The sequence below is a fragment of the Patiria miniata genome, unplaced genomic scaffold (genome assembly GCF_015706575.1).
Source record: "Patiria miniata isolate m_02_andy unplaced genomic scaffold, ASM1570657v1 HiC_scaffold_25, whole genome shotgun sequence".
NCBI lineage: Eukaryota > Metazoa > Echinodermata > Asteroidea > Valvatida > Asterinidae > Patiria > Patiria miniata.
This window is the reverse complement of record NW_024037064.1, coordinates 4,780,441-4,806,082: the sequence shown is the minus strand read 5'-3', so window position 1 is coordinate 4,806,082 and position 25,642 is coordinate 4,780,441. Positions and strand designations below refer to the sequence as shown.

Genomic DNA, 25,642 nt, shown 5'->3' with positions numbered 1-25,642 from the left:
ATCTTGTGTCAATCAATACTTTGAAGAGGCTTGCAATGATAAAAACAAGCAAATTGTCCACTTGTACCTATTCAACATAATCAGAAACACAGAAACATTTTCGCACATACAACAATTGCAATGATTGGTCCTGAATGAGCAAACATGACTGTCCTCTGACAAAAATGCATTATTTTGCAATGCAACATTCTACATGTATATATTATACATGAATTGTTTGACAGTATGAACACTGGTTTAGTAACTCTCAATATGGACATAGGCCTATAGTTGAATAGTAAACACAATCCACGTCATACTGTCCTTACACAACTGCACCACTTTAAAGGTATATTACATAAACAGTCAAGGTTAAAGATCTATACAAAAGTTAGCAAACTGGAATCATAATTTTTGCCATTTTATGCATAACTAACATTAATTTACCTAACGATTTGATAAAGAATGAAGCACAAACACTCAAAAAAAATGTCTGTTTGAAAGGCGTGAAGTTGCAAGAATTTTCCTATTTTGTACATAAGGCAAACGCAAAACAATTCAAAAGTACCCGAGGTTTGGGGTATTATTCTGTATACTAAGTTTTGCACAGCACTGGTCTATGGAAGGGTGTCGTTCAGCCATTTGCGCGTGGTCACATTAGTTTGTTTGAATGCCATATTACTACATTGATCGGATAACAGGGTAGGAGGAGGCCTTTATCACAAAAGTTGAAGTTATCTCACACAATTTTTACCTAAGATGATGCGATACAAGATATTTTCTCAAAAGAAATGGAAAGGAGAGGTGGATTCTCCTGTTTAATTGACGATTAGATTGTAGATTTATAATAGTACTCAGAGGTCACCCAAGATACAAGGTCAATTTAATATCACTTTCAAGTGACACCCAGAATGCATATTACAGTGCTATTATGTTTGAAGATTTCAATGAATCATTTTGTACAGGAATTGTTGATTGACCTCTTTTATTGATTGGTTAATTGATGGATTGAATTTTGGGGGTATGGGGGTTCAGTAGAATGAGGATCTATGCTTGGTATATTTGTATCCATAATGTAAGAATTCTGAATACATCTATTTGTATTGAAACCTTTTTGTTGACTTTTTTGTTTATTATCAAGGCCCTAATTATACTCTGAAGTAAAATTTCTGTTGTTATTGATTGTTGATGTTTTTATTTATTTTTATCTATTCTTTTGTGTGTGTGTGTGTGTGTGTGTGTGGGGGGGGGGGGGGTTCACAGAGCATTGACTTCACATAACATGACCCATGATGCATGCTACTTGATTCGATGAATGCGGCTTGTGAGTGTGGTGCATTCATAGGGAACAGGGTGAGAGTTATGACTTGGTGGGAGATTAATAGGCTTTGAAATATCCATCTCTTTTTTCCTTCAGATAAGGGAGGTTTCGCCCGACAACTTGTTTGACGAGCCTAGGATCGCAGTCGATGTAACACAGGCTCAACACACCCAACTCAGGGAGACCTTGGAGATGATGGGTGAGAGCCCTCACTGCATCCAAACTGAATGAATTGTAATCAAGGGCAAGCGAAAAAAAATAATGCCCATCCGGAAGGATGCTGATCAGGTCCTTCATGTCATCATCTACCAACCTGCATGCAATGAGCTCCAACATTGGAAGGTATGACGGGATGTGGCTAACATGTCGCACCCGTGAATGCAGGTTGATGTCACACAATGCGAGGCTACTCAACCTGCATCCTTCCAGTGCCTTCAACAGATCAACAACCTCATCCAGTGATCGTCTGTACATAGCCAAACCAAGCCAGTCTATTTGTTCATGAATGCGGAAAATGCTGTGCGATATACGCCCCGTGTCAAACCATGAGTTTTCATTAATGAAAAGCGTAAAGAATGCTAGACCACAGCGCGGTTCATCTATCAAACAAAGTGTTTCCTCAAGGAGGCTAAGCTCCTCCTCCTCCCGCTCAGACAAGTGGTAGTTAACATGTATCAGCCTAGCTGACTTCATGCTGTCACTCAGGAGAATTCCCCTGAGAAGGGTAAGCTCCTGCTTTTCTACATTCATGTTAAAATATGTACCTTCAAGTGGCGGAGTGACATTCTGTAAGTAGTCGCTCAGTGTTTTCAGGTCGTTACTCTGGCAGTTTACCTCAGTTGGTCTGCCTCTGCCAAGTTTGGTAGCCAACGTCTCTGCGTCAGACTTAAACGGAAAAGCGGCATTTTCTAAAAGAAATCATGAAATCATTATGAGTAAACAATTTGAGTATACATGAACATGATTCATAAAACAATTCTTTCAAGATGCAATTCATCAAAACTGAACAATCTGCTTGTCCATTTTAAACAAATTATTTTGCCTCTGCAAACACGTTTTTTTTTTTTTTTACACATATTCCGTAACGTATTCGACTGGTTGAAGTGTCCAATTACATGCAGTAAAATGTACACTGGGAAACTTTGCCTGGGATTAAAATTACCTATCCAAATTTCATGTTTAAACAAAGGGTCCAGATGCAATGAATTTTCTTAAGAACACAATTTGTGCAACTTTCTACTCCCTTTAATGTATGAAAACTACTTGACATCCCTGTTTTGGTGAACTTGATTAAAAGTGCACTTCTTCAAACAGTTAAAATTGTCCATGCTTTTCCGGACAACTGAGGGCACTGTTGCTGTGATGTCATTCCAGGAAGACTCTGTTTAGGGGTTTTCTGTTTATTAAGCACCCATTATGTGGTCATTGAAAACATTTCTGAGAAAGGTTGCTCATTGGCATTCCCATGTACTGACACAGCATGAATAGCCAAAGAATATTTACGACCGCAAAATATCAAAAATTCTAGAAATTTGTCGTGCTGAAATAATTGTAACATTGAGGTTTCTGACCGGAATGATAGCACAATTTTGCTCATGAATATGGACATTTGCATTAGCATAAAAAAACACCAAAATACCCCTAAAAATAGCCAAAAAAGAAAATGAGCTTCAATGGTACACAAAGGTGCAATTTTCAAGGATTGCATTAAACCAAAATTACATTTCATAGGCCCTTTAATTTGGCGTCCCCGAGATCCCACAGTGAAACTTAGATCAGTCAAACTCTGATAACTCATAACAACTGTTAAGTCAAACAAAGAATCCATTGCCTTCAGTAGTATAAACAACGTTATACAACCCTGCTCAACTCAAAACTCTGCTAAGTCAAATTTAGAAACTGTTCCCTCTGACTTATCAAAATTTCACTGTATCAGTGTATTAATAAACACAATTGCACAAGGTTTACGTTGCGCTCAATAGCCATTCTCTATTCACTCTATGATGAAGTCCACTCAGAAATTTTGATCAAGCCACAAACGGGACGATAAAATTCAGAACTGTTGCTGGCGGTACATCACACAGCAGAAAGCAAACCTTTGATAATACTGTACCTTGCGGTGTTTCAAGGTCACTTTCAAATCTCGTATATTTTCATGTAAATTTTTATCTTCAGGGTGTGGAACCACTCAGTGTCTGTAAATTCCTGGGCATATTTAAGGATGCATAGGACCTTCCTTTATACACCCCCATCCCCAAAAAGAGGGCAATGCAAGCTGAACAATACCAAACACAACCAGAGCTAAATTTGTTTATTAAAGACTTGATTCTACAGTAAAACGTAGGCTAAGTCAGTTGCGTATGAAATGAGTTAACACACATTTGTCTTTGAACATATTAGTGGAAATTATTTTTAAAACCATTATTTTTTTTCCAATCTCCTTTCAAACTTTGCTGGTTTATAACAAAGGAATTGTGAACATTGAACAGAAAGTTATTCATGTTAATGTGGGGATCTGGGGATTTCCTTTGATATTTTTTTGCATGTTTCATTTTGACCCACATGTGCTGAATTACAAAGCATTTTCTCGACCACACTCGTCAGTCGGAAGTCGCTTACATTGTATACATTTGTATACAATGCACTTGCAAAGTCTGCACGTTTTTGGAGACAGTTTCCTGAGACACTTCCCATGCTTGACTCCTGCAGGTCAGAAGCAAGGCGTATTTGATAGGGCAAAATCACTGAAACTTGGTGGGTAGGTAGATACTGTTAATACCAAAGTGACGTCATCATGGGCCCCGATTGTCATCTGAATTTTTTTTAAGTCCTATATATCTGGGGAACTACAACAGTCATTGAACTATGTTCAACACATATTCTAAAACCGTAAACCACCCTCCCCTGCCCCCCCCCCAATACATTAACACTTGATTTAAGATATCAAACTACTTCATTGCATCAAGCAAGATTATATTTACCGCGTTCCTCCGACGGCTTGTTGTAAGTGATATGAACTGCACTTGAACCAACAATGACAGGGATCTGGCTACCCCTGATTGTACCAATGCTTCCTATGCTGGCTCCACTTATTTGTGGGTTATCTACAATCAGAAGCAAGAATTACAATATCTATTATAAGATGGAATGTTGGCGTCAGGATGATATAAATCAAATTAGGTTTTGCCCTTCACTGACATTTAAACACTGTATACTCAGTGTGTTGCCTCCCGAGTGAAAGTTGGAAAAAATCACTCGGGTGGGACTTGAACCCACAACCTCCTGCTTTCTAGTGCAGATGTCTTACCACTCGACCATCGAGCTTACGGGATCGGTTGGCTGGTTCGAATCTGATGTACATAGCAGCGGGTACCGCATAAACTATGCCGTTAGCTCGGTGGTCGAGTGGTAAGACATCTGCACAAGAAAGCAGGAGGTCGTGGGTTCCAGTCCCACCCGAATGATTTTTTCCAACTTTCACTCATACATTTATGTGAATAACAGGAACATGTATGTGAATAACACCATATTTAGGTTTTTTAAATAATATTCATAAGATGGAATTTGCGTTGGGGTAATGTAAATCAATATTGTCTTATTGCCCCTCACAGACGTCAGGCTCGGATCCAGGATTTTTTTTTAAATGGGGGGGCACAACTTTGGAGAATTTGCTCAGAGAACTAACACGAGCACGGAGCCCCTGAAAGGTTTGGATTCTGGATGCTCTGTGGTGCAATCTGAGGCCATTCCTGGCCCCTTTACCCCTGAATTGTTTGAGCAAAAGCTTTAACGATTATAAGGATTCTTTTTAAATATACTCCTGCTTTTAAACATTTAAGTTACTGTGTACTTCAAAATAGTCAACCATGTATTTTCGTATTCATATTTCTTGCATTGTATTTTGGAAAAAGAATTGTATTGACTTAGTTTGTAAACTGTTGCAACAATGCGTTGGGGCATTTGCTCTGAGGACTAATGAGAGCGTGGGGTCAGGGGCCCACTAATAAAGGGCCCCGGGAAATTTTTGAATCGAGATGCTCTGTGTTGCAAATCTGAGGCGATTCCTGGCCCCCTTTCCCCTATAGCCCTGGGTTAAGAGTAAACTGTTTTAAGTTACTAAGGATTTTTTTTCATTTTCATTTCGGTTTGCAGTAACACATGTGGTTTTTGATTTTTAATTTTAATACTCTTGTATTTACAACCCTTTTAAGTTTCTTCTGTTCTTCACTTGACAACCATGTATTTTCGTCTGCATATTTATTTTCGTGCATTTTATTTATGAAAAGGAATTGGATAGGCTTATAGTTTGTAAACTTTTGAAAGGATGCAAATAGGGGCTTCTGCCCGAGGACTAATGCGAGCGCGAAGGGCAAATGTCTTACGGCGTGGGGTCCGGGGCCGACGGCATGGTGTCCAGGGCAGGCTTAAGGGCACCGGGAAGTTTTTGGATTCTAGATGCTCTGTTGTTTAAAATACACTGTTGCTTTTACAAGCCTTTTAAGTTTCTTCTGTTCTTCACTTGATAACCATGGATTTTTGTCTGCATAATTATTTTCTTGCAATTTACTTTTGAAAAGGAATAACTGTATAGACTTAGTTTGTAAACTGTTGCAAGGATTCTTTCTAAAGTTTTGTTTCAAGTTTAAATTGTCAGTGTATCAATAAGAACAAACCGCTTGAACATGTATATGTACGTTGAGTTCAAGTTTAAAATTTGTGTAATTTAATCAAACTACCAGTAAAACAGGGGAGTAATTAGGCATCCATGCACATTGGAACTTCACAGATCTCAATGAAAAGTCAAATGTCCCATTCGATCCCGAGAGCCCCCTCTCTGGGCTGACAGGGGGCTGGTCGGCAGTGTGGTCCCCCTTGTTTCAGGGACACTGCAATGCTATATATTGTGCCTAATAGCGTCAATGCAAAGGATGGAGGGGAAGGATGCTGACAGGGAACCGATATCAGGGCCAGGGGAGTTATAACATGCAGGGTTTACAGACAAAAGTTTGTGTCTCACTTGGTCTTGGCTGTAGTTGCGGTGGAGGTTGTTGCGTTGGTTCCTGCTGGGAAGGCTGTCCACTGCCAGACTGAGTCGTTTGTTGATCATCTGGTAGTTGTTGGGTCAGAGCTTCCTGACTGTCTGTTACTGTGGTTACGGTAAGAGCAACCCACAAACCAAATTTGAAGTTCCTAAGTAAAGTACTTCTCAAGCATTCATGCTGACAATACAGCAATTAGCAATTAGCAATTAGACCTTGACCTAGCTGTCGGCCCCAAAAGCAACAGGCCTCTTAAGACTATCAAGAACAACAGACAACCCACAAACCAAATTTAAAGCTCCTACGTAATTACTCTCAAGTTATCGCGTTGACAAGATTTCTATTGTTTTAGCAATAGTGACCTTTACCTTTGACCTGTCGGTCCCAAAAGCAATAGGCTTCTTAAGACTACCAAGAACAACCCACTAACCAAATTTCAAGTTCTTTAAGTAAAGTATTTCTCAAGTTTACTCGTTGACAAGATTTCTTTTGTTTTAGCAATAGTGACCTTGACCTTTGACCTGTTGGCCCCAAAATTAATAGGCCTGTAAAGACTATCCAGAACAATCCACAAACGAAATGTCAAGTTCCTAAGTAAAGTATTTCTCAAGCTATCGTGCTTAACAAGTAGGCCATCAGCCTCGGTCCAAAATTTTGGCAACCGGTATCAAATGAGGGGAATAATCGTCATAGCAATTTTTGGCAAGGTATACACCTCCAGATGTGATAAATATGTGATAGCATTGCAGCGGTGGCAGCTTTTAAGGAGTTATCACCCTTTTTCTCAAATTGTCCATCAAAATGCTTGTTACCACTCTAGGGGTATGCCTTGCGCATGCCCACTATAATCATTTATGCCCTGATTTGATACGACCAAACACCCATGCTGATGGCCTAAAGAGTTAACAGGAGTATTGTTTATGGTGTAAATTGAGGATTTTCTTTTGTTCCTCTTCCCTTTTCCTTTGTTCATGTTGTTTGTACCTTAACTTTTTTGCAACAGCTCTTATTGGTTGTACACATTTTCCAACCGAGGAGTCCTCGATTCGGTTTCTGTCCTCGATTCATTGATAATGTTGCGTGTGTCCTTGACTTACACCATATACAAAATAATGCAGAAAAGACAGACCAGCAGCCGATTTCACAAAATGTTATTTATTGGCGCAACTCTGCTTGAGCCAAAATTTATTGTGTAAGTTGCGCAACATTTCAATTATGACACAATTCACTAAAGTCACATAGTGCGCAAATCCACAAGTTGCGCAATAAATTACGATGTAATTTGCACCATCATTTTAGGTGGCCTAATTTGTGGCGTAGCGACTGAAAATGACATATTTTACCAGGACTGTCACAGAGCTTGTTATTGCAAAACTTATCAAGGTTGATACAAGACGGACAAAATAATTTTCAAAATGGCGGGCTGAGGTGATCCAACGACTGTTTGGCGAACAAAAAAATTCACACACAAACAACCATCGTAAATGTGGCTTTTATCCTCGTCAAAGATGCTTAAATTATTTAAAGCATTGTGCAGCTGCGCCAAGCTTTGTGAAATCGATCGTAAGTTTATTGCCCAGCTGGGCAACAAATTTGTTGCGTAAGTCTTACTCATGGCACAAGCTGCGCACTTTTTTTTTATGAAATCGACTGCTGCCCACTGTCATGGCACAACCAACAAAGGGTCTATAGTGAAACCAAAATTCAAGATTATATGAAATGCTGTAAAACAAACATTTTTGGGATAAGAAACATTCAATTTACATACCTACATTTGTATTTTTCTTAAATTATGGCAGAGTTTTTGCTTACCCTCACTGAGTCTGATCTCATGAACGCCCGTTGCTTTGACGTCACCCTCACTAAACAGCCTCTTAGCCTCCATATCCGACTTGGCTGTGGGCTCGGCTAGATTCACCGCTGCAATGTAGCCTAGTGCAGGGGTGAGATTATTGGAAAATGAAAAAATCCACAAAAATAATCAGCAAATAAATGCACTGTGGATCTACAAACATTTCAACTCATTTAAATACGTGTCCTGAATGACTTTAAATTAGCTTCAGATTCGCGTTCACATTCACATGTGTGATGCGATCAAACTAAATGAGTCACTTGTTGGCAATTATGATTTTAAGATACAGCCCAAAATAGTTCAGTCAGGGTGAAAATTTCAAAATTGACTTTTTTGTAAAATTGGAAAGCTACACGTCCTCTTTCAATGTCAACTTTTTTTCCCCGAGAAAATATCACGATAAAGTATTTAAATGTGACATTTTTGCTAAAGAGTTAATGTCAATAACCTGAAATAAAGCATGTTTATTGTTGTGTAATAAACACTACTATTTTGAATCGTTGATTTCTCTGTTTGATTCTCTGTTTTGCCTGTGTTCTAAGTCCCATAACTTCTAAACAGAAGGTTGTATTCATGTGGGGTTTTCACCAAATATAAACTGAAATACAGCTCTATTCAAATATGTAAAAAAACCCACAAAATTCGATAAGGGCCAACAAATGACTCTTTAGCATGATTGCATCACATGTTTGTGCATTTGGCCTGAAGACTGCTGACCCACCTGCGACCATTTTCTCGTACTTCTCGTCAATCTTGAGGATTTCTTTGTAAGTCCTAACAGCCGCCTCATAATCCTTCAGTCCCTGCTGGGCCTTGCCAAGGTGCAGCAATGCCTTGACGTTGTTTGGTTCCAACTGCAAGGCAGTCCGGCAGTCCTCCAGTGCCTCTGTAAACTTTTCCAATTTGTTGTAAGCCTGAGGAGGGGGGGGGGGGATATAAGTGAAAAGAGGGGATTCGAATTTGCCGCATATATAGTGAACAACGAAGCGTTGTATGTCTAAACAGGATAACAGGTGTGTTGCCTGGGATGGCAAACATACATGTAAAGATGAGTTGGCCCCCCTCCCAAAATGATATGTTTTCCTTTTTTTTCTCCCTTCTTTACATGAAAACTTTTCAGGAAATAAATTAAAACATTGCGTATCTCTCTCACAAGCCTTCACCTCCACTTGGATCTTGGCTCATAACTAATCCGAGTAACTAGGACTCAACAGATCGCTTTTTTAACATTATCGCCCGACCATGTCTCTGTGGAGTCCTAGTTACTCGGACTAGCTCATAAGAGACTTGACTTGACTGGTTTACCTGTGCCCTGTTGGTGTACAGCACCACAAAGTCTTTTAGATGTTCCAGGCCCTGCGTGTAGAGTTTAACGGCTCGTGTGTAATCACCCTTGTTGAACGCTTGGTTCCCTTGATCTTTCAGAACCGTCGCCTCTGCTTTACGCTTCGTTGCGCGCTCCTTGGCATCTGCTTCCAGGGCTCTCATGACATTATCTGAAAATAAAAATGATCACACGTAACATAAAAGGACAGAGTTTTCTACTGTATAATCCCCCGTTAACCCTAAGACCAAAACAAAGTCTGCGGTTTCTGGTATGGAGCTTGCCCCAAAAGTTGTCCGGCGACGCAGGTTTTTCTTTTTTTGGCCCCACTTTTTTTTCTTCAAATATCGGCTGATATGTTGCAGATGACACTTCGATCCCCTTAAAACCCTCAAAAATATCTTTCAGAGTGGAGCTTGAGGTGACTCAGTAAGGCCATAAGGCTTGAGAAGTCTGACCCACTTACAATCTCGACCGACACCAACATTCTTCCGGAAATTTAGATAGTCCAGACAAACATCTGGGAAAACGGTAATGTCAAACCATACAGCGACATCGACATCGTGCATGAGCTGCCAGGCTGGTCATTAGTCTGCTCCCTTACATATTGCGCTAATTAAAATGCATTTACAGATACACGACCATCGCTCCCTCACTCTGGCTTCCAGACGCACAATAACAAAAATACAACACCGTGTGCAAATGGTGCCCGACTAAATTTAGTGCAAATTCAAAAAATTCAAAGATAAAAAACCCAGATACGACTTTTTCGTCAACGTTGCTGGGCAGAAAGCACCGAACAAAATAATAAAATTAAAATCTCATTCTGATTGTGATTGATTGCTCTGTCTCGATCAAAATTAGAAATATGCTGACTCATCAGGCGATGGGTAGCAGGAATGTCTTCAACTGCTGGTGAATATGTCCCTTCTAAAATGGAAAAAAAATGAAAACAGGTTGGTCTCCAACCCAACCACTGCCAGCTTTAAATACTTTTTTACTACTGCAAGCTGGAATGAATGCCTCCAATCGAGACAGGACCGTTACTATCTGGAAACTATGACAAATCCACTGTCTGAAAAAAGGCTGTGTCACTCACCTGAAGCGTGGGGAGGCTCAACATCCAATTTTCTTTCTGAAATAAAATTGTATGAAATGTTTTATGCATTTGCCTTTACAGTGTAAATACCACTGCACTGTGAAAAGAGGTAGGCCTACTGACAAATTGAAAAAGGACACAGGACACAATAATTCATTTACTTCAGTTTTACTTTCTAGAGTGATTTCTTTTATATCCCTGCTTTCACCAGCATAAAAAATGGTAATTTAACAAGGTCAGGAAATGTTTGATAGCTGCTGTCTCATAATAGTTTTGACCGTGTGTGTGCCGCACACGTGGGTCGTACATGTATTTTACTGGACACCTCTCAGCGTAAGGTGCTGCCATTGTCCAGAATGGATAAATAAAATGTGTTTTCATTTTCGATTTAAGTGTTCCTTTTTGCCATTTATTTTTCTAAAGAGAAATAATTGATACACAACACAGAGTTCAATGAAATATATAATATGATTGAAATAATCATAACTAATTTTGGGGACAAGAGAGAAACCTAAAGTTAATTCCACTAAATGTACCATTAAGGAGACGTGTTATTGTAATTTCTTCGAATGATGGGAGACATCGGTCATTATGGAGACATTTTCATGTCTCCCTAAAGTCACAGCCCCCTTTAGAGGCAAAATTTTACTGTAGCAATGCGGTTATTTTTGTTGCTCGTGGTCTAATTAGTAAACATACCGAAATTCGTGGAAAAAGGACAAGGGAATATATTGGGTTAGGGCACATTTAAGTTTAAAAAATGTTGTGCACAAGTCTATGGGGATGTCTCCCAAATGTCCAATCCAAGGTAATAATAATACATGTAATAATAACCTGATTATAATGCATAGAGTCAGTTTCCCTTCGTGATTCAATTTTCCAGGTCCGAGGACCTTTTCTTTTTTATTTCTCTCAGTACTGAGGCTCTTGGTTTCAGTGCCAATTTGAAATTTGCTGAGCCGCACCGAAAGTTGAACATCAGTCCAAACTTCAACAGAGTGAATCTTTATTTCTTTTAGGTGGCAAGGATTTAAGCGTTAACTGTTAGAAGAATTGTAATGAGTCACTATTGGTTGTGGTATTGTGTAGTACGGATGCTCCGAGTAATTCGTGATTCATTTGAAAATTTGTAACAAACAGCTGTATCCTCTCTGAGCAATGCCCGTTTGCATTTTCCAGGTCCGAGGACCTTTTCTTTTTTATTTCTCTAAGTACTGAGGCTCTTGGTTTCAGCACCAATTTGAAATTTGCTGAGCCGCACCGAAAGTTGAACATCAGTCCAAACTTCAACAGAGTGAATCTTTATTTCTTTTAGGTGGCAAGGATTTAAGCGTTAACTGTTAGAAGAATTGTAATGAGTCACTATTGGTTGTGGTATTGTGTAGTACGGATGCTCCGAGTAATTCGTGATTCATTTGAAAATTTGTAACAAACAGCTGTATCCTCTCTGAGCAATGCCCGTTTGCATTTTCCAGGTCCGAGGACCTTTTCTTTTTTATTTCTCTAAGTACTGAGGCTCTTGGTTTCAGCACCAATTTGAAATTTGCTGAGCCGCACCGAAAGTTGAACATCAGTCCTAACTTCAACAGAGTGAATCTTTATTTCTTTTAGGTGGCAAGGATTTAAGCGTTAACTGTTAGAAGAATTGTAATTAGTCACTATCGGTTGTGGTATTGTGTAGTACGATTGCTCCGAGTAATTCGTGATTCATTTGAAAATTTGAAACAAAAAGCTGTATCCTCTCTGAGTGATCCTCGTTTGCATTTCCAGGTCTGAGGACCTTTTCTTTTTTATTTCTCTCAGTACTGAGGCCCTCGGTTTCAGTGCCAATTTTAAATGTGCAGAATCGCACCAGAAGTTGAATATCGGTCCAAACTTCAATGGGGTGAATCTTTGTTTCTTTTAGGTGGCAAGGATTTAAGCGTTAACTGCTAGAAGGATTGGAATAGTGTGACCTTATCGGTGTTTTAATTAGTTACTAATTGGTTGTGGTATTGTGTAGTACGGATGCTCCGAGTAATTCACCATGGGGTGAGGGGGCAGGTCACCAGTGCGGTCCCCCTTGTTTCAGGGTCTCTGACTATGCTATATATTGTGCCTAATAGCGTCAATGCAAAGGATGGAGGGGAAGGATGCTGTCAGGGAACCGATATCAGGGCCAGGGGAGTCATAACATGCAGGGTTTACAGACAAATGTTTGTGTCTCACCCGGTCTTGGCTGTAGTTGAGACGGTGGTTGTTGCGTTGGTTCCTGCTGGGAAGGCTGTATGCTGCCAGACTGAGTTGTTTGTTGAGCATCCCTCACTCCATCAGCCGGTAGTTGTTGGGTCGGAGCTTCCTGACTGGTTGGTGCTGTGCTTGGACCAGGGTTAGTTTGTGTCTCACCCGGTCTTGGCTGTAGATGCGGTGGTGGTTGTTGCGTTGGTTCCTGCTGGAAAGGATGTATGCTGCCGGACTGAGTTGTTTGTTGAGCATCCCTCACTCCATCAGCCGGTAGTTGTTGGGTCGGAGCTTCCTGACTGGTTGGTGCTGTGCTTGGACCAGGGTTAGTTTGTGTCTCACCCGGTCTTGGCTGTAGATGTGGTGGTGGTTGTTGCGTTGGTTCCTGCTGGAAAGGTTGTTCGTTACCAGCTGGTACTTGTTGGGTCGGAGTTGTCTGAATGTCTTGTGCTGTGCTTGGACCAGGGTTAGTTTGTGTCCGTAGCGTTTGTGTCTCATTTTGTCTTTGGGCTCCCTCATCCGGTGGTTCTGCCATTTAGCGCTGGTGATGTGGGCACAGTTTACTTGCAGACAGCTTCGGTAGTCCAACCTGGTATAATCCTGTGTGTGCAAAGTACAATCGGGTAAAATCACAAAATGGATGCTGTTGGTCAGTCAATTAGTCCATCAGTCCGTTGGTCGACCGGTTGGTCATTATATCAGGCATGCAACTGGGAATTAAAAAAAAACAGGGATTTCCAAACCCAACAAGACTTGGTACAGTGTTTTGCAATTTGTAATGGTATTCACGAGAAGCAAAACACAAGAAAATTAGCGGATCTGAGGAATTGTTGCATGCCTGCTTTATATGTCAGTCAGTCGGTTGGTCGGTCTGTTGGTTGGTCAGTCAATCTGTCGTTCAGTCGATCAGTTCGTTGCTCTATCTGTCGGTTGGTCAGTTGGGTGGTCGATTGGTTGGTCAGTCAGTCCATCGATCAGTTGGTCGCTCTGTTGGTCGGTCGGTCAAGCGGTCGATTGGTTGGTAGGTTGGTCGGGTCGCTCTGTTGGTCGGTTGGTCGGTGGGTTGGTTGCTCTGTCAGTTGGGAGGTTGGTTGGTCGGCCAATCGATCAGTTGGTGACTCAGTCGGTTGGTCAGTCAGTCGGCCAGTGATTTTACCAGTCGGTCGGTCAGTCAGTCAGTACGGAGCGACCAACCGATCGACTGACTTAAAGTCAGTTGATCGGTTGGTAGCTCCATCAGTTGGTCAGTCAGTCAGTAGGTCGATCGGTTGGTAGCTCCATCAGTTGGTCAGTCAGTCTGGTCAGTCGATCGGTTGGTAGCTCCATCAGACAGTTGGTCGGTCAATCGGTGGATCAGTTGGTCGCCCTGTCGGTTGGTCGGTCATCGCTTGATCGGTTGGTCCTGTCAGTTGGTCAGTCGGTCAGTCTGTCAGTTGTTTGGATAGTTGGTTAGTCAGCTAAAAGCAATACACTAAGCTGGCCCTTCAGTGATATAGCACCCCACCCCCAAAAACAATTCTTGCTACGTGACCAGCAAAACTTCCTGCCACCTTGACAATAAAAGTCCAAAGTAGTTTTTTATTTGAGCATGTTGGAGCTTTAAACTTTAAATTGGAAACCCGGTTTATTTTATGAATGACATCATTCAGTCACAATGGTTTAAAAAAGGTGAACACTCCTTATCAGCAGAAAGGGAAATATTGCAGTCATTAATAGACCTATTGACATCATGCTTTGTTTACATGTATGCTTTCCTATAAGACCAGGTGGGCACAAAGCCATCAAGCTCCCAGAGGAAAGCACACATGTAAACAAAGCGTGACTTCATTATGTCTAATACATGTAGGTCAATTAGTTCACTCACCTTTAACCCATGGAGGGCGTTACTCTGTAGATGATTGTGGCAGTGAAGGAGTTCACACGTCCATTACTGTTTGGATATAAAGACATAGGGCCTAACAGTTAACTTTGTGTGGGAAGGAACTTAAACACCATTTTGGCAACCTTCATTCTAGTGCATAAAAACATCCAAAACAGCCGTGGGTGGAGGAGGGGCATGCCCCGCCCATGTTTTCCCTCTCCTCATTTACCCCCATGCTCCGTATCAGAGTCTCAATGTCCATACTCATTATTTGCTGATGGTACATTTATCATAAGAACCTGTCTGGAAGGGACCCTCATCGTGCCAATACATGTATGAACTTTGGACAGCCACACCCACCTCCCCAACCCCGAGCATCGAAAGATTCAACCCCACCCCTACCCCACTTCTATCTTTTGACTTCTATCTTCTATCTTTTGAGGACACAAATACCGTCACATGCACGTAGTGATTTGAAAATATCCAATATTGTCATACCATCAATGAGTGCCTGCACTAAGTGTAGCGATGAGATTCACATCACTGATGCAATGAAAGCAAACACTACTCATCAGCGATGACATTTGAACCGTCTGTAAAATTATCAACCTCTGTCTCGCTGCCGTTGTAGGTGGCCTGTATTCTGTCAACTATTTGAACTGATAATGATACTTAATTTGAACCAGCCAGACAAAAAGTAAACAAACAGAACACTTCAAACCACCCCTTTGACACTCTTCACATACAGTAACAGGGGCAGAAACGAGGAATTTTCGCGGGGGGGGGGGGGGTCATCAGCAAAAAAATCTGAAAATGTACACAGGTTTTTTTTTCTCCGGACACTTGGCCTCCATAAAAAAAAACTGGGAGGGGGGGGGGCTTGGTACCATATTTCAATAGGGGGCGCTGTTCAAATTCGATGATTATTAACACTACATTACAGAATGGTCTACCGTATTTTGAACAGGCGGACATTATACCGTCATAATTTTTTTGGGTGTCACAGCAGGGGGAAGGGGGGGGGGTTGCATTAATTTTTGGAATTTGTATGAAAATATTTTTTTTGGACAGAGCTGGGGTGTTTTTCTTTCATATTCTTTGTAGAGTGTCATTATATTTAATTTTGTGTGTAATGTGTCAGGTTTTTTTTTTCAAAATCGAAAGACGCCCAGAATAAATACACTACAGAAATAAACAAAGTACTTCAAGATTTTATCTTTGAACAAAATCGAAACAAATAGGTCAAACGCACTGTGCACATGTCGGACAATTGTTCTCCATAATGAGCATGAATAGGACGTTTATTCAGAAAGAAATTGTCGTGTGAACCATCCATTCTGACGTAAGGAGCCTATACACACAAAATGACTTGGTTGTACGGGTGTGGTGATACACATGCTAAATACGCCAGGAAAAAATGTTGCAACCTTATGCCACTTTTGTGCTTGTGTACAAAGTCTAAGGAAAGTCATTTCAAGTATTTCCTAACAAAATCGGAAAAATTTCTCAGTCCCAGATTTATGTCTTATCATCATTTTTGTAACGAATGAGTGAAAAGAAAAAAGTGGCATCAGGTTGAAACATTCTTTCCAATACTTCTGTTCACGCAATGGTTTAAGTCGAAGAATATGCTCTTAATTTACGAACTCACTCGGCGCTTCGCGCCTCATGAATTCTTAAATTACGAATCCACACTTTCTCGTGTATTCTCCTTAACTTAAAACAATTACCATTGGTTGATCTTTCTTGAAGTTTATTTTTGCCAGATTTAAATTGTCTCTCTGAGCTTAACAACTAGCCAGTAAATCAAACATATTTGAGAACCAGGAAAATTAGGTAGTCAGAATAGGGGGCAATTTGTGTGGTGTTAAAACAAAACCCATTTTTTACAAAATTTTACTATTTTTAAAAGTTAAATTGCAACATGGAGTCGGACGAAATCACACAATTCCACTCAAAGAAGTCGATGTTGTGTTAAACTATAGTTAGTCCTTTATGTATGTTTCTTTTCCCCAAACTTTGGTAAGCTACATTGTAGGAGCATCGATTACTTTATTGCGGAAATGAACTAGTCTGTCAATATAAATTGAAACCTGCAAAAGAGATCTCGATAAAGTGACACCAAATTCATTTGCTTTTTTAAAGAAGAACTGTAATTGTATTTCAAAAAAAGATTGAAGTTTAAAGTATGGATGTTAGCAAAATAATTCAAAAAACAAGTCAGGTGTGTTTACAAACACAAATGCCCCGCAACCGTGACTGTTTCCATGATATAACACCACTCTAACATCAACCTTACATGTACCTTGGTCAAATGGAACGTTCATTGACAGCATTAGTGTCTTCTGTAGGTTTTATATGAATTAATCCCTAATCCCTATGATCTCAGAATAAATACAAGATTTCTATTGTTTAACCCACTGCGACCTTGACCCTTTACCTTTCGACCCCCAATGCAATAGGCTCCTTAGGATTGCCAAGGACAATCCACAAACCAAATATGAATTAATATATGAATTTATATATTTATAATAATTTATATGAATTAATCCCTAATCCCTATGATCTCAGAATAAATACAAGATTTCTATTGTTTAACCCACTGCGACCTTGACCCTTGACCTTTCGACCCCCAATGCAATAGGCTCCTTAGGATTGTCAAGGACAATCCACAAACCAAATTTGAAGTTCATATGTAAAGTATATCTCAAGTTATCACGCTGACAAAATTTCTTTTGTTTTTGCCACTGTGACCTTGACCCTTGTCCTTTTGGCCCCAAATGCAAAAGGCTTCTTAGGATTGCCAAGGACAATCCACAAACCAAATTTGAAGTTCATATGTAAAGTATATCTCAAGTTATCGCGCTGACAAAATTTCTATTGTTTCAGCCACTGTGACCTTGACCCTTGACCTTTCGGCCCCAAATGCAAAAGGCTTCTTAGGATTACCAAGGACAATTTACAAACCAAATTTGAAGTTCATATGTTAAGTATTTCTCAAGTTATCGCGCTGACAAGATTTGTCCGGACACACACACCCACACACACACAGGCTTACGTTACATACCTTGTGTGGACATTGCTTTGTTTTCGTGTAGTTAAGAAAACTCGGTACAAAAACTAACTTTACTTAAACTGTGAAAACTCTTTTAACCCAATTTTTTTCTATGATTCCCTATTGTGTTTCTCTTCATTCTGCTACCGATGAACCTAACCCAAAAATGCCTCTAAACATGTTTTCCAGAAAGGGCAAAACCTGATGTGGACACGGCTTAGTTCACATAACGTTAACACAACCTGCATTATGTGGACCTCTTTTGTTCACAAGTCCACATAGGGTATGTAAACACAAACTCACCCACACACCCACCCACCCACACACACACCCACCCACCCACCCACGGAAGGACAAGGCGGAAACAGTATGCCCCTTCGGCTTCGCCGCGGGGCATAAAACAAACAATTGCAGGATTTAAGAGGGCTACTACATTTTTTCCCACTCAGAAAATTGCTTCAACTCATTTCTGACAATTTTTCCCATACGATTCGCTGGTTGCCTCCACCCTAGAAATAACGGGTTGTTTTTTGTAAAGCATGATTTTTTTTGTGAGGGGTGGGGGGAGGGGTTGGTTATCGTTTCAATACTGCATAGTTTGTTACATACAGAGAGACATCTCTTATGGGGAAAATGACACTCCGCCCGAAACCAGGCACATTGAACAATGGTGTAATAACCTGCTCGAACCCCCCCCACAAAAAAGACTTTAATAGTAATATCCAAACAATGTATTATTGTATACTGCAATTTTTGTCCATACTCCAAACCAGTCTTAAACACAGTGTTTAAAACCGGCCAAGCACCTATTTATTCCCTATAATGCACACAAGGTTTACTTAGGCCTATGCCTTTGATACCAAACCATTGAATACTCGGCAGTAATGCATAGGGTTATATTTTTGCTGCCCATACAGATTCCTGCTTTGCTGTTGAGGGGGAACAAGAGGGTACCACCAAAGTCTCTCTGGTTATTTAATACACGAGTAGGGGGCCTACGTGAACGTCTACTGTCACCCTGATGCCACACTGTGAAGAAGACGTTTCAAATACAAACTTGTTCAGAATTGTGTAACTAATGAACTACGATATTTTCATTTCTTCGATCAGAAATTCAACCGTGGTTTGTCACTTAGGGCCAACATGATTTTGAACTTGTACCATATGGAATGTCTTCCTCTCAGTTTGCAATCAGGGTATTGATAGACATTCATGTACTTGCATAATTAAAGCAATTTACAACTCTTACCTTCTTCATGTTCTTGAGCAAAATGGAGGGCTATACACTCTCACGTATGCAAAAACTCTCAGTACAAATCAATGTTATAGGACAACTCAATGTTAGCGAGCAGACTTCATAAATGAAGGCATGCAAAGGCTGAATGCCACGTCGTCAATCTGATGAAACCCTTGCGTGAAAAATCTTATATATGACGGCTTTGGGTATCAAAATGTGCATACTGAATGTGCACGTGATCTCTTTGTGCCGCACCCACTTGATATCCACCAATGAAACTCACGGAATTGTTTAGGTCATCGTTAAATAAAGATGGTTATCACCAGCCAGTTGTGTGATACCCAGGGGCCCAGGTCTCTGATTGGACGGCGCATTCCCTCAGCCAGTTGCGTGATACCCAGGGGCCCAGGTCTCTGATTGGACGGCGCATTCCCTCAGCCAGTTGTGTGATACCCAGGGGCCCAGGTCTCCAATTGGACGGCGCATTCATCAGCCAGTTGCCTGATACCCAGGGGCCCAGGTCTCTGATTAGACGGCGCATTCATCAGCCAGTTGTGTGATACCAAGGGGCCCAGGTCTCCAATTGGACTGAGCATTCACTCACTCCCTGGATGTTGCATCGTTCAACAATTACGTGACTAGGGTTTGTTTTAGGTTCAAGTTGATGGTGTATACATGAAAGGCTTGATTGACAGGGTCAAAGGTTCCTATTCTGCAATGATACATCACGCCACCACCAGATTCCTACATCATCAGGGATATATATATATAGTACATGTACATTTGTACCTATCAACAAAGTACAAGTTTAACTTCTAATCCATTGGTTACACACCTATGTTCCGAACACCTATGTTCCGACACACCTATGTTCCGACACACCTATGATCCGACACACCTACCGGTACATGTATGTTCCGACATACCTACATTTGTATGTTACGACACACCTATGTTCCGACACACCTATGTTCCGACACACCTATGTTCCGACACACCTATGTTCCGACACACCTATGTTCCGACACACCTATGTTCCGACACACCTATGTTCCGACACACCTATGTTACGACACACCTATGTTACGACACACCTATGTTCCGACACACCTATGTTCCGACACACCTATGTTACGACACACCTATGTTACGACACACCTATGTTACGACACACCTATGTTACGACACACCTATGTTCCGACACACCTATGTTCCGACACACCTATGTTCCGACACACCTATGTACCGACACACCTATGTTCCGACATACCTATGTTCCGACACACCTATGTTCCGACACACCTATGTTACAACACACCTATGTTACGACACACCTGTGTTCCGACTGCACATATTCCAATTCCTAACCCTGACCCTATCCCTAACCGGGAGTAACATAATCTTATGTGCACGTTGTCGAAACATAGGGGTATCAGAACAAACACGTAGGGGTGTCGGAACATAGAGCATTCACCGAAAATTTAGCTTGACAAAGTTCCAACGCCGAATAGGAAAAAACAAATCAGTTAGAACAACAATTAAAATGTAACCTAGGTAATATATCATCAGATAATAAATAGGAAATACAATGTTTTGGTTTAGAGATAAGCCCTCCCTCCCTCCGACAAGTTGAGCGACAAGTTGAACTCGATTCGGTCTAAATAACAAAAATATTCAGACATTGTTTTAGCAAGAATTAGTTACACTGAATCAAGTTCAACCCTGCATCTCTTTATAGGCCGCCGCTGTCTGTAGTCTGTAATCTACATTGTACATGTACATGTTTATACTGATATCAGCCCATATATATTAAATATGAAACCCAAAACAAACACACATAACAAACACATCCCTACATATCGCACTTTGAACCAGCCAGACGAAAGTAAAGAAACAAAACACTTCAAATTTTCCATGCACAAAATTGTGCACTCAGCCTAAACACATTTTAGGGTCATTGTGTTTAAATGGTGATATTCTCTGAAGGGATTGAGCAATTTCAGTAATTTTTTTCATCTACATGTGTAAAAGTAGCTTATGAAATTGGCTTTCCAGTCATTATTATTTTTGATGCTACATATTGTTTTTTACATATGAAACATATTTTTGGGGGTTTGGGTTCCGCTTTTTGGACTCATCCTGTACATACCGGTATGTACATGTACATGTAGGCATTAACTTTTAACTACGGGAAATATCGTTTTGCCTTTCATCATGTTTACAAATTTGGCCAAAAAAAAAAAAAAAACTCATGTTGAACTGACGGATTTCTTTAAAAGACAACGGAGTAAAGATGAGACCTTTTGAAGATACTTTTAAAAGAATATAAAACGAAATGTTACAAAAAGTGTTTTCACAAAATATATCATTTATGTGCGTGGATTACAGGGTGTCATTGAAGAGGCCACGACACGGTGCATTCAATGTACTTAGTAGCATGCAGGATTCACTGCATGATAGAACAAAGCAAATACAGATGCTTTTTTTTACATTTTTCTTTCGAAACTGGACTGATGTACACATTGGGGATAGAACAAAAGCTTAAATAACGTTTGTAAAAAATTAAGAAGTGTTTATAGGATTTCAATTTTTAAAAGGGATTCCTTTTGTCACGATTTTGCACACCCCTTTGTGAAGAGTGGAAGAGGCACAAAGACCATCCTATCCACTCGGCTCACAGACCCTTTCACGCCTCCCTCCCCACCACCTTGGACTAAACACCCTCATGTAAGGCAACTAAAAAGATTTGTTCATCAGTGCAGAGTTGGAGGAAACTTTCCAATGCAGGGTATTTAAATTTGCAACGTCCTTTTCTTGTAACCTGCGTTACTAATTAAAAAACTTGAGTTCCGGGTTGTAATAGAATCGATAAAAAAAGAAATGTAAAAAAAGAAAAAAGAAAATTTGTACTCCTGAGTACAGGGTCGAGTACCGAGTCTAAACCAACGAGTCTGTGCCAAAATTTTAGTATAAAGAATCGAGTACAGGCCGAGTCCAAATAATTTTCGAGTATTGATGGTTGAGTACTTGAGTGTACTCGAGTTGTACTCAAGTTGTACTCGAGTCGAGTTGTACTCGAGTACGAGTATGAGTACACGTACTCCAACACTGCTGCTTGGTACACGTATGTAGCCGCTTTAACAGATGCAACTCAAGGCAAGTTTCGGCCCGTGTTCATATTGCAGTGCTCAGTAAAATATTACAAGCTATAAGACAATATTGAAATGAACAAACTGTATTTTAGTTGTATTTTAGCACAGGTTTTGTTGGAACATTAATAAGTGCACAAACATTGTACACTTCACAAAAAGCAAAGTGTGATTCCTACGTTTGTAAGCTAGCCTTTAACCTAGCTTATTCAAAGAAACTGACAATTTTTTCTTATCTCTTCTATATTCCCGCAAAAATCACTTGACAAATGTTTCCACTTTGACGTAAAGAGCATGAACAGCGTTTAATGAGGTGGATCTGGTAAAGATGGCGCTGGACAAACACAGCATCATCATCCAGTCGCGTGACATGGTTTATATTTAGAACTTTGGATTTTTGTTTTGCTGCATACATGTATTTATAAGTTACATATTCACATGGAGTCTACATCTGTTCATCTGCATACATATTTACTTGACACTTGAGTTTGGCTGCATAAGTTACACATATACATGTACAGTCTGCATCTGTTCATCTTTGTGCATGTTTACTCTGTGCTAAAATACCTTAGATAGGTTCATGCATTCTATCTACATGTACATGCTGCACTTTGTTAAATTACAATCGCATACAACTCAGTACCATTTAATTCCACTTTTTTTTAACCCTCAAATAAATGCCCTTTTATATTGTAAAAAAAAACATTTTCCCCCAATGTCTTCAAAGTTCACACACTAACTGCAGTTTTCTTTCCCCTTTTTATATAAAAAAAATACTGATCAAGAATTTTCAATCTATTTGAAGTTATCAATTTTGACTTACAAAAAGTTTCAACTCAGTTTTAAACTTGTCAAGACTGAGCGACGGGTATTTGATTGTAATGGTGTACATGTACACTGGGGACAATGAGCGACAGAGTTGACTGTTACATGTGTAAGAGGACACTATGTCAGTTGGAAACTGATTTACCCAAACAAGAGAACTACTTTAGAAGAGAATATGAGAATTGACTGAGAGAATAATTTATGGCTGTGGTGTGCAGAACATAGACCTATCTGTTTGCTTCTAGAACAAATCAAATCTTTCATTTGTTAGCTGCCAGATCCACAGGCAGGAACTTGCGATGCCTTTTCAGTGCCATGGGAAAATGAACTAATTTATTGTTTTCCGCCCTTTTCTCTAATGGACAGAGTCTTACAGAAGATAGAAATGGACAGGAGTGCTCATCCTCTCCTTCTGGAAAACACAGCATTGGTTTCCACGGCTACTACGTCTATTGACAACAGAGCCAGTTGGACTGACCAAGACCAAGACACTTCTGCGTCTCTACCTCACGACCCACAGCGTCAACATCCACTAGCAACCAACCTAGTGCTGTGTGCGGCACACTTGTCAGGAATTCTCTCATTGAGAAAGGACTTTCAGAGGAAACAATCAAGATTATCATACAGTCCTGGAGAATCAGAACACGTAAACCGAACAGTTCAGCATTATGCAATAATTCCTGGATCCACCCCTGCTGCGTTACCAATAACAAGTGCGAGTGCAAACTCTGGCAACAAATGTGACCACACATTTGGTCAATTTTGACATTTCCTCCTTCTGGACACTGTCCAACCGCTACACAAAATACCACGTGACTATAACATTACTGCACATACTTTGCCTCCATTTACAAACTTTTTTTATACACATCTTTCCAAATTGTTACAAACAATTTTCGTTAAGTATTCTATTTGCCTTTTGTAATTTCAGTTTGGTAGTTATTTTTTTTTATGGGAAACTTAGGGGGCTTGTTTTGATCAATTTTCGGGGACAGATATAGGCCTAATGCAAAATTAACATGCATGCGCATCAATTGAAACAAAACTGGTGTTCCGAAAACTTTTGGCAAGAGTGCATTTTATGACCACGGCATGGCATTTGGTCAATTAGTCAATTTGTTTTGGTCAAATAATTTTGCTCAATTTTCGGGGACAGACCAACCGACCGAAAGACAGACAGACAGACTGACCAACCACCAAGTGACATGTAGAAGCTCCTGCCAGAGCTTAAAAACTTATTAGCAAAATAACAGAATGTTAATTTGTTGACCTCTTTTTGTAGTTAAGTCATTTCATAGTAAGGGATCTTCTGTGAGAGAATCCACCCTAAACAATGCAGGGTTTTCAAATTTGCCATGTTCTTTTCTTGTAATGTGGGATACCGATAAAAATGTAATTGTCAAGTAAAAGTACGACAGACTGACAAATACACCTAAGGAAAGTTAAAAAAAGAAGAAGTAATTTTCCTACCTACCAACCTGGATAATTGTTAGGATGTTTGCGTAAACACACACATATTTGGGGCCTAAGTGAACCTACCTTGATACGGGTCTTGACACACATCCATGGCTTGGCCGGTGTCAATTCTTGCTGTCCTCTTTGGAGGTTCATCATCATCATCATCATCATCATCATCATCATCATCATCATCTTCCTATACTGTGCAGAAACCTCCGCTGGAGTATACTCGCACATTGGTTGAAGTGCAAACAAGCAGGTGCAGACATAACTCGAGGCATAAAAAGACAAATATGTGCAAGTGGAAAAAAAACAGCTATTTTGGGACAGATCGGTTATCTGAGGGTGACACCGTTCACTCTGGTCTTGAAGACATCCAGGGTTGGTGACTCAACAACTTGCTGGGGCAGTGAGTTCCACAGGTGGATGGTGTCTGGGAAGAAGGAGCCCTTCAGTTAGGTTGTACGGGTGGGTGGGATGAGGTATTTCTGGCTGTTGCCTCTGGTAGATGAGTTGACCGGGATAAGGTGGTTGTCTGGGATGTCGATGAGTTTGTTGGTGATCCGGTACACCATTGTAACTTTGGAGATGGTTCTTCGGTGTTGTAGAGACTCCCAACCCAGTTTACTCAGCATGGTGTTGACACTGCTGTCTCTTGAGTAGTTATTCATGATGTACCGGGCAGCACTACGCTGGACAGATTCAATTTTGGTAATGTTCCTTTTGTGGAGGGGTCCCATACGCAACTGGCATACTCAGCAATAGGGCGCACAAGGGTAGTATAGCAGCGGGTCTTTACTTCACGAGGGCAGTTGCTCAAGTGATCCGGTACATCATTGTAAGGAAAGTTAAAAACAAAGTAATTTTCCTACCTACCAACCTGGATAATTGTTAGGATGTTAGCGTAAACACACACATATTTGGGGCCTAAGTGAACCTACCTTGATACGGGTCTTGACACACATCCATGGCTTGGCCGGTGTCAATTCTTGCTGTCCTCTTTGGAGGTTTGTGGCCATGAACTTCCTGTATGCATCTTCATCGGTCTCTGCAAGCTCATCCAGCATTGACCAAAAGCACTGTGCCTGCTTCATCAGGTCATGTTGGACGCCTGTCGCCATAGTTATCTGACATTGGTGAAACAATTAGCAAACAAAGAAATTGGTTGTACCCCCGGTCTTGCCATTTAGCGTTAATAAACACAATCAGCATCAACAAAGCTT

The 25,642-nt window shown here is 40.4% G+C and overlaps 1 protein-coding gene across 3 annotated transcripts; it reads right to left on the bottom strand.

Moving 5' to 3' along the window:
• Positions 1 to 1,218: 1,218 nt before the first annotated feature.
• Positions 1,219 to 25,428, bottom strand: LOC119733246. 3 transcript variants are annotated; one of them, XM_038206829.1, is made up of 10 exons: positions 25,361 to 25,428; positions 14,699 to 14,764; positions 12,823 to 13,434; positions 10,615 to 10,650; positions 9,497 to 9,687; positions 8,913 to 9,105; positions 8,152 to 8,271; positions 6,318 to 6,446; positions 4,282 to 4,404; positions 1,219 to 2,208 (listed from the first exon to the last, which is right to left on the bottom strand). In XM_038206829.1, exons 3-10 carry the CDS (start codon positions 13,367 to 13,369, stop codon positions 1,358 to 1,360), a joined length of 2,190 nt encoding a protein of 729 aa, XP_038062757.1. In that variant the 5' UTR covers positions 13,370 to 13,434; positions 14,699 to 14,764; positions 25,361 to 25,428; the 3' UTR covers positions 1,219 to 1,357. The 3 variants fall into 3 exon arrangements, with proteins under 3 accessions (XP_038062757.1, XP_038062758.1, XP_038062759.1); XM_038206830.1 differs by lacking the exon at positions 25,361 to 25,428 and adding an exon at positions 24,501 to 24,562; XM_038206831.1 differs by lacking the exon at positions 4,282 to 4,404.
• Between the last annotated feature and the right edge of the window lie 214 nt (positions 25,429 to 25,642).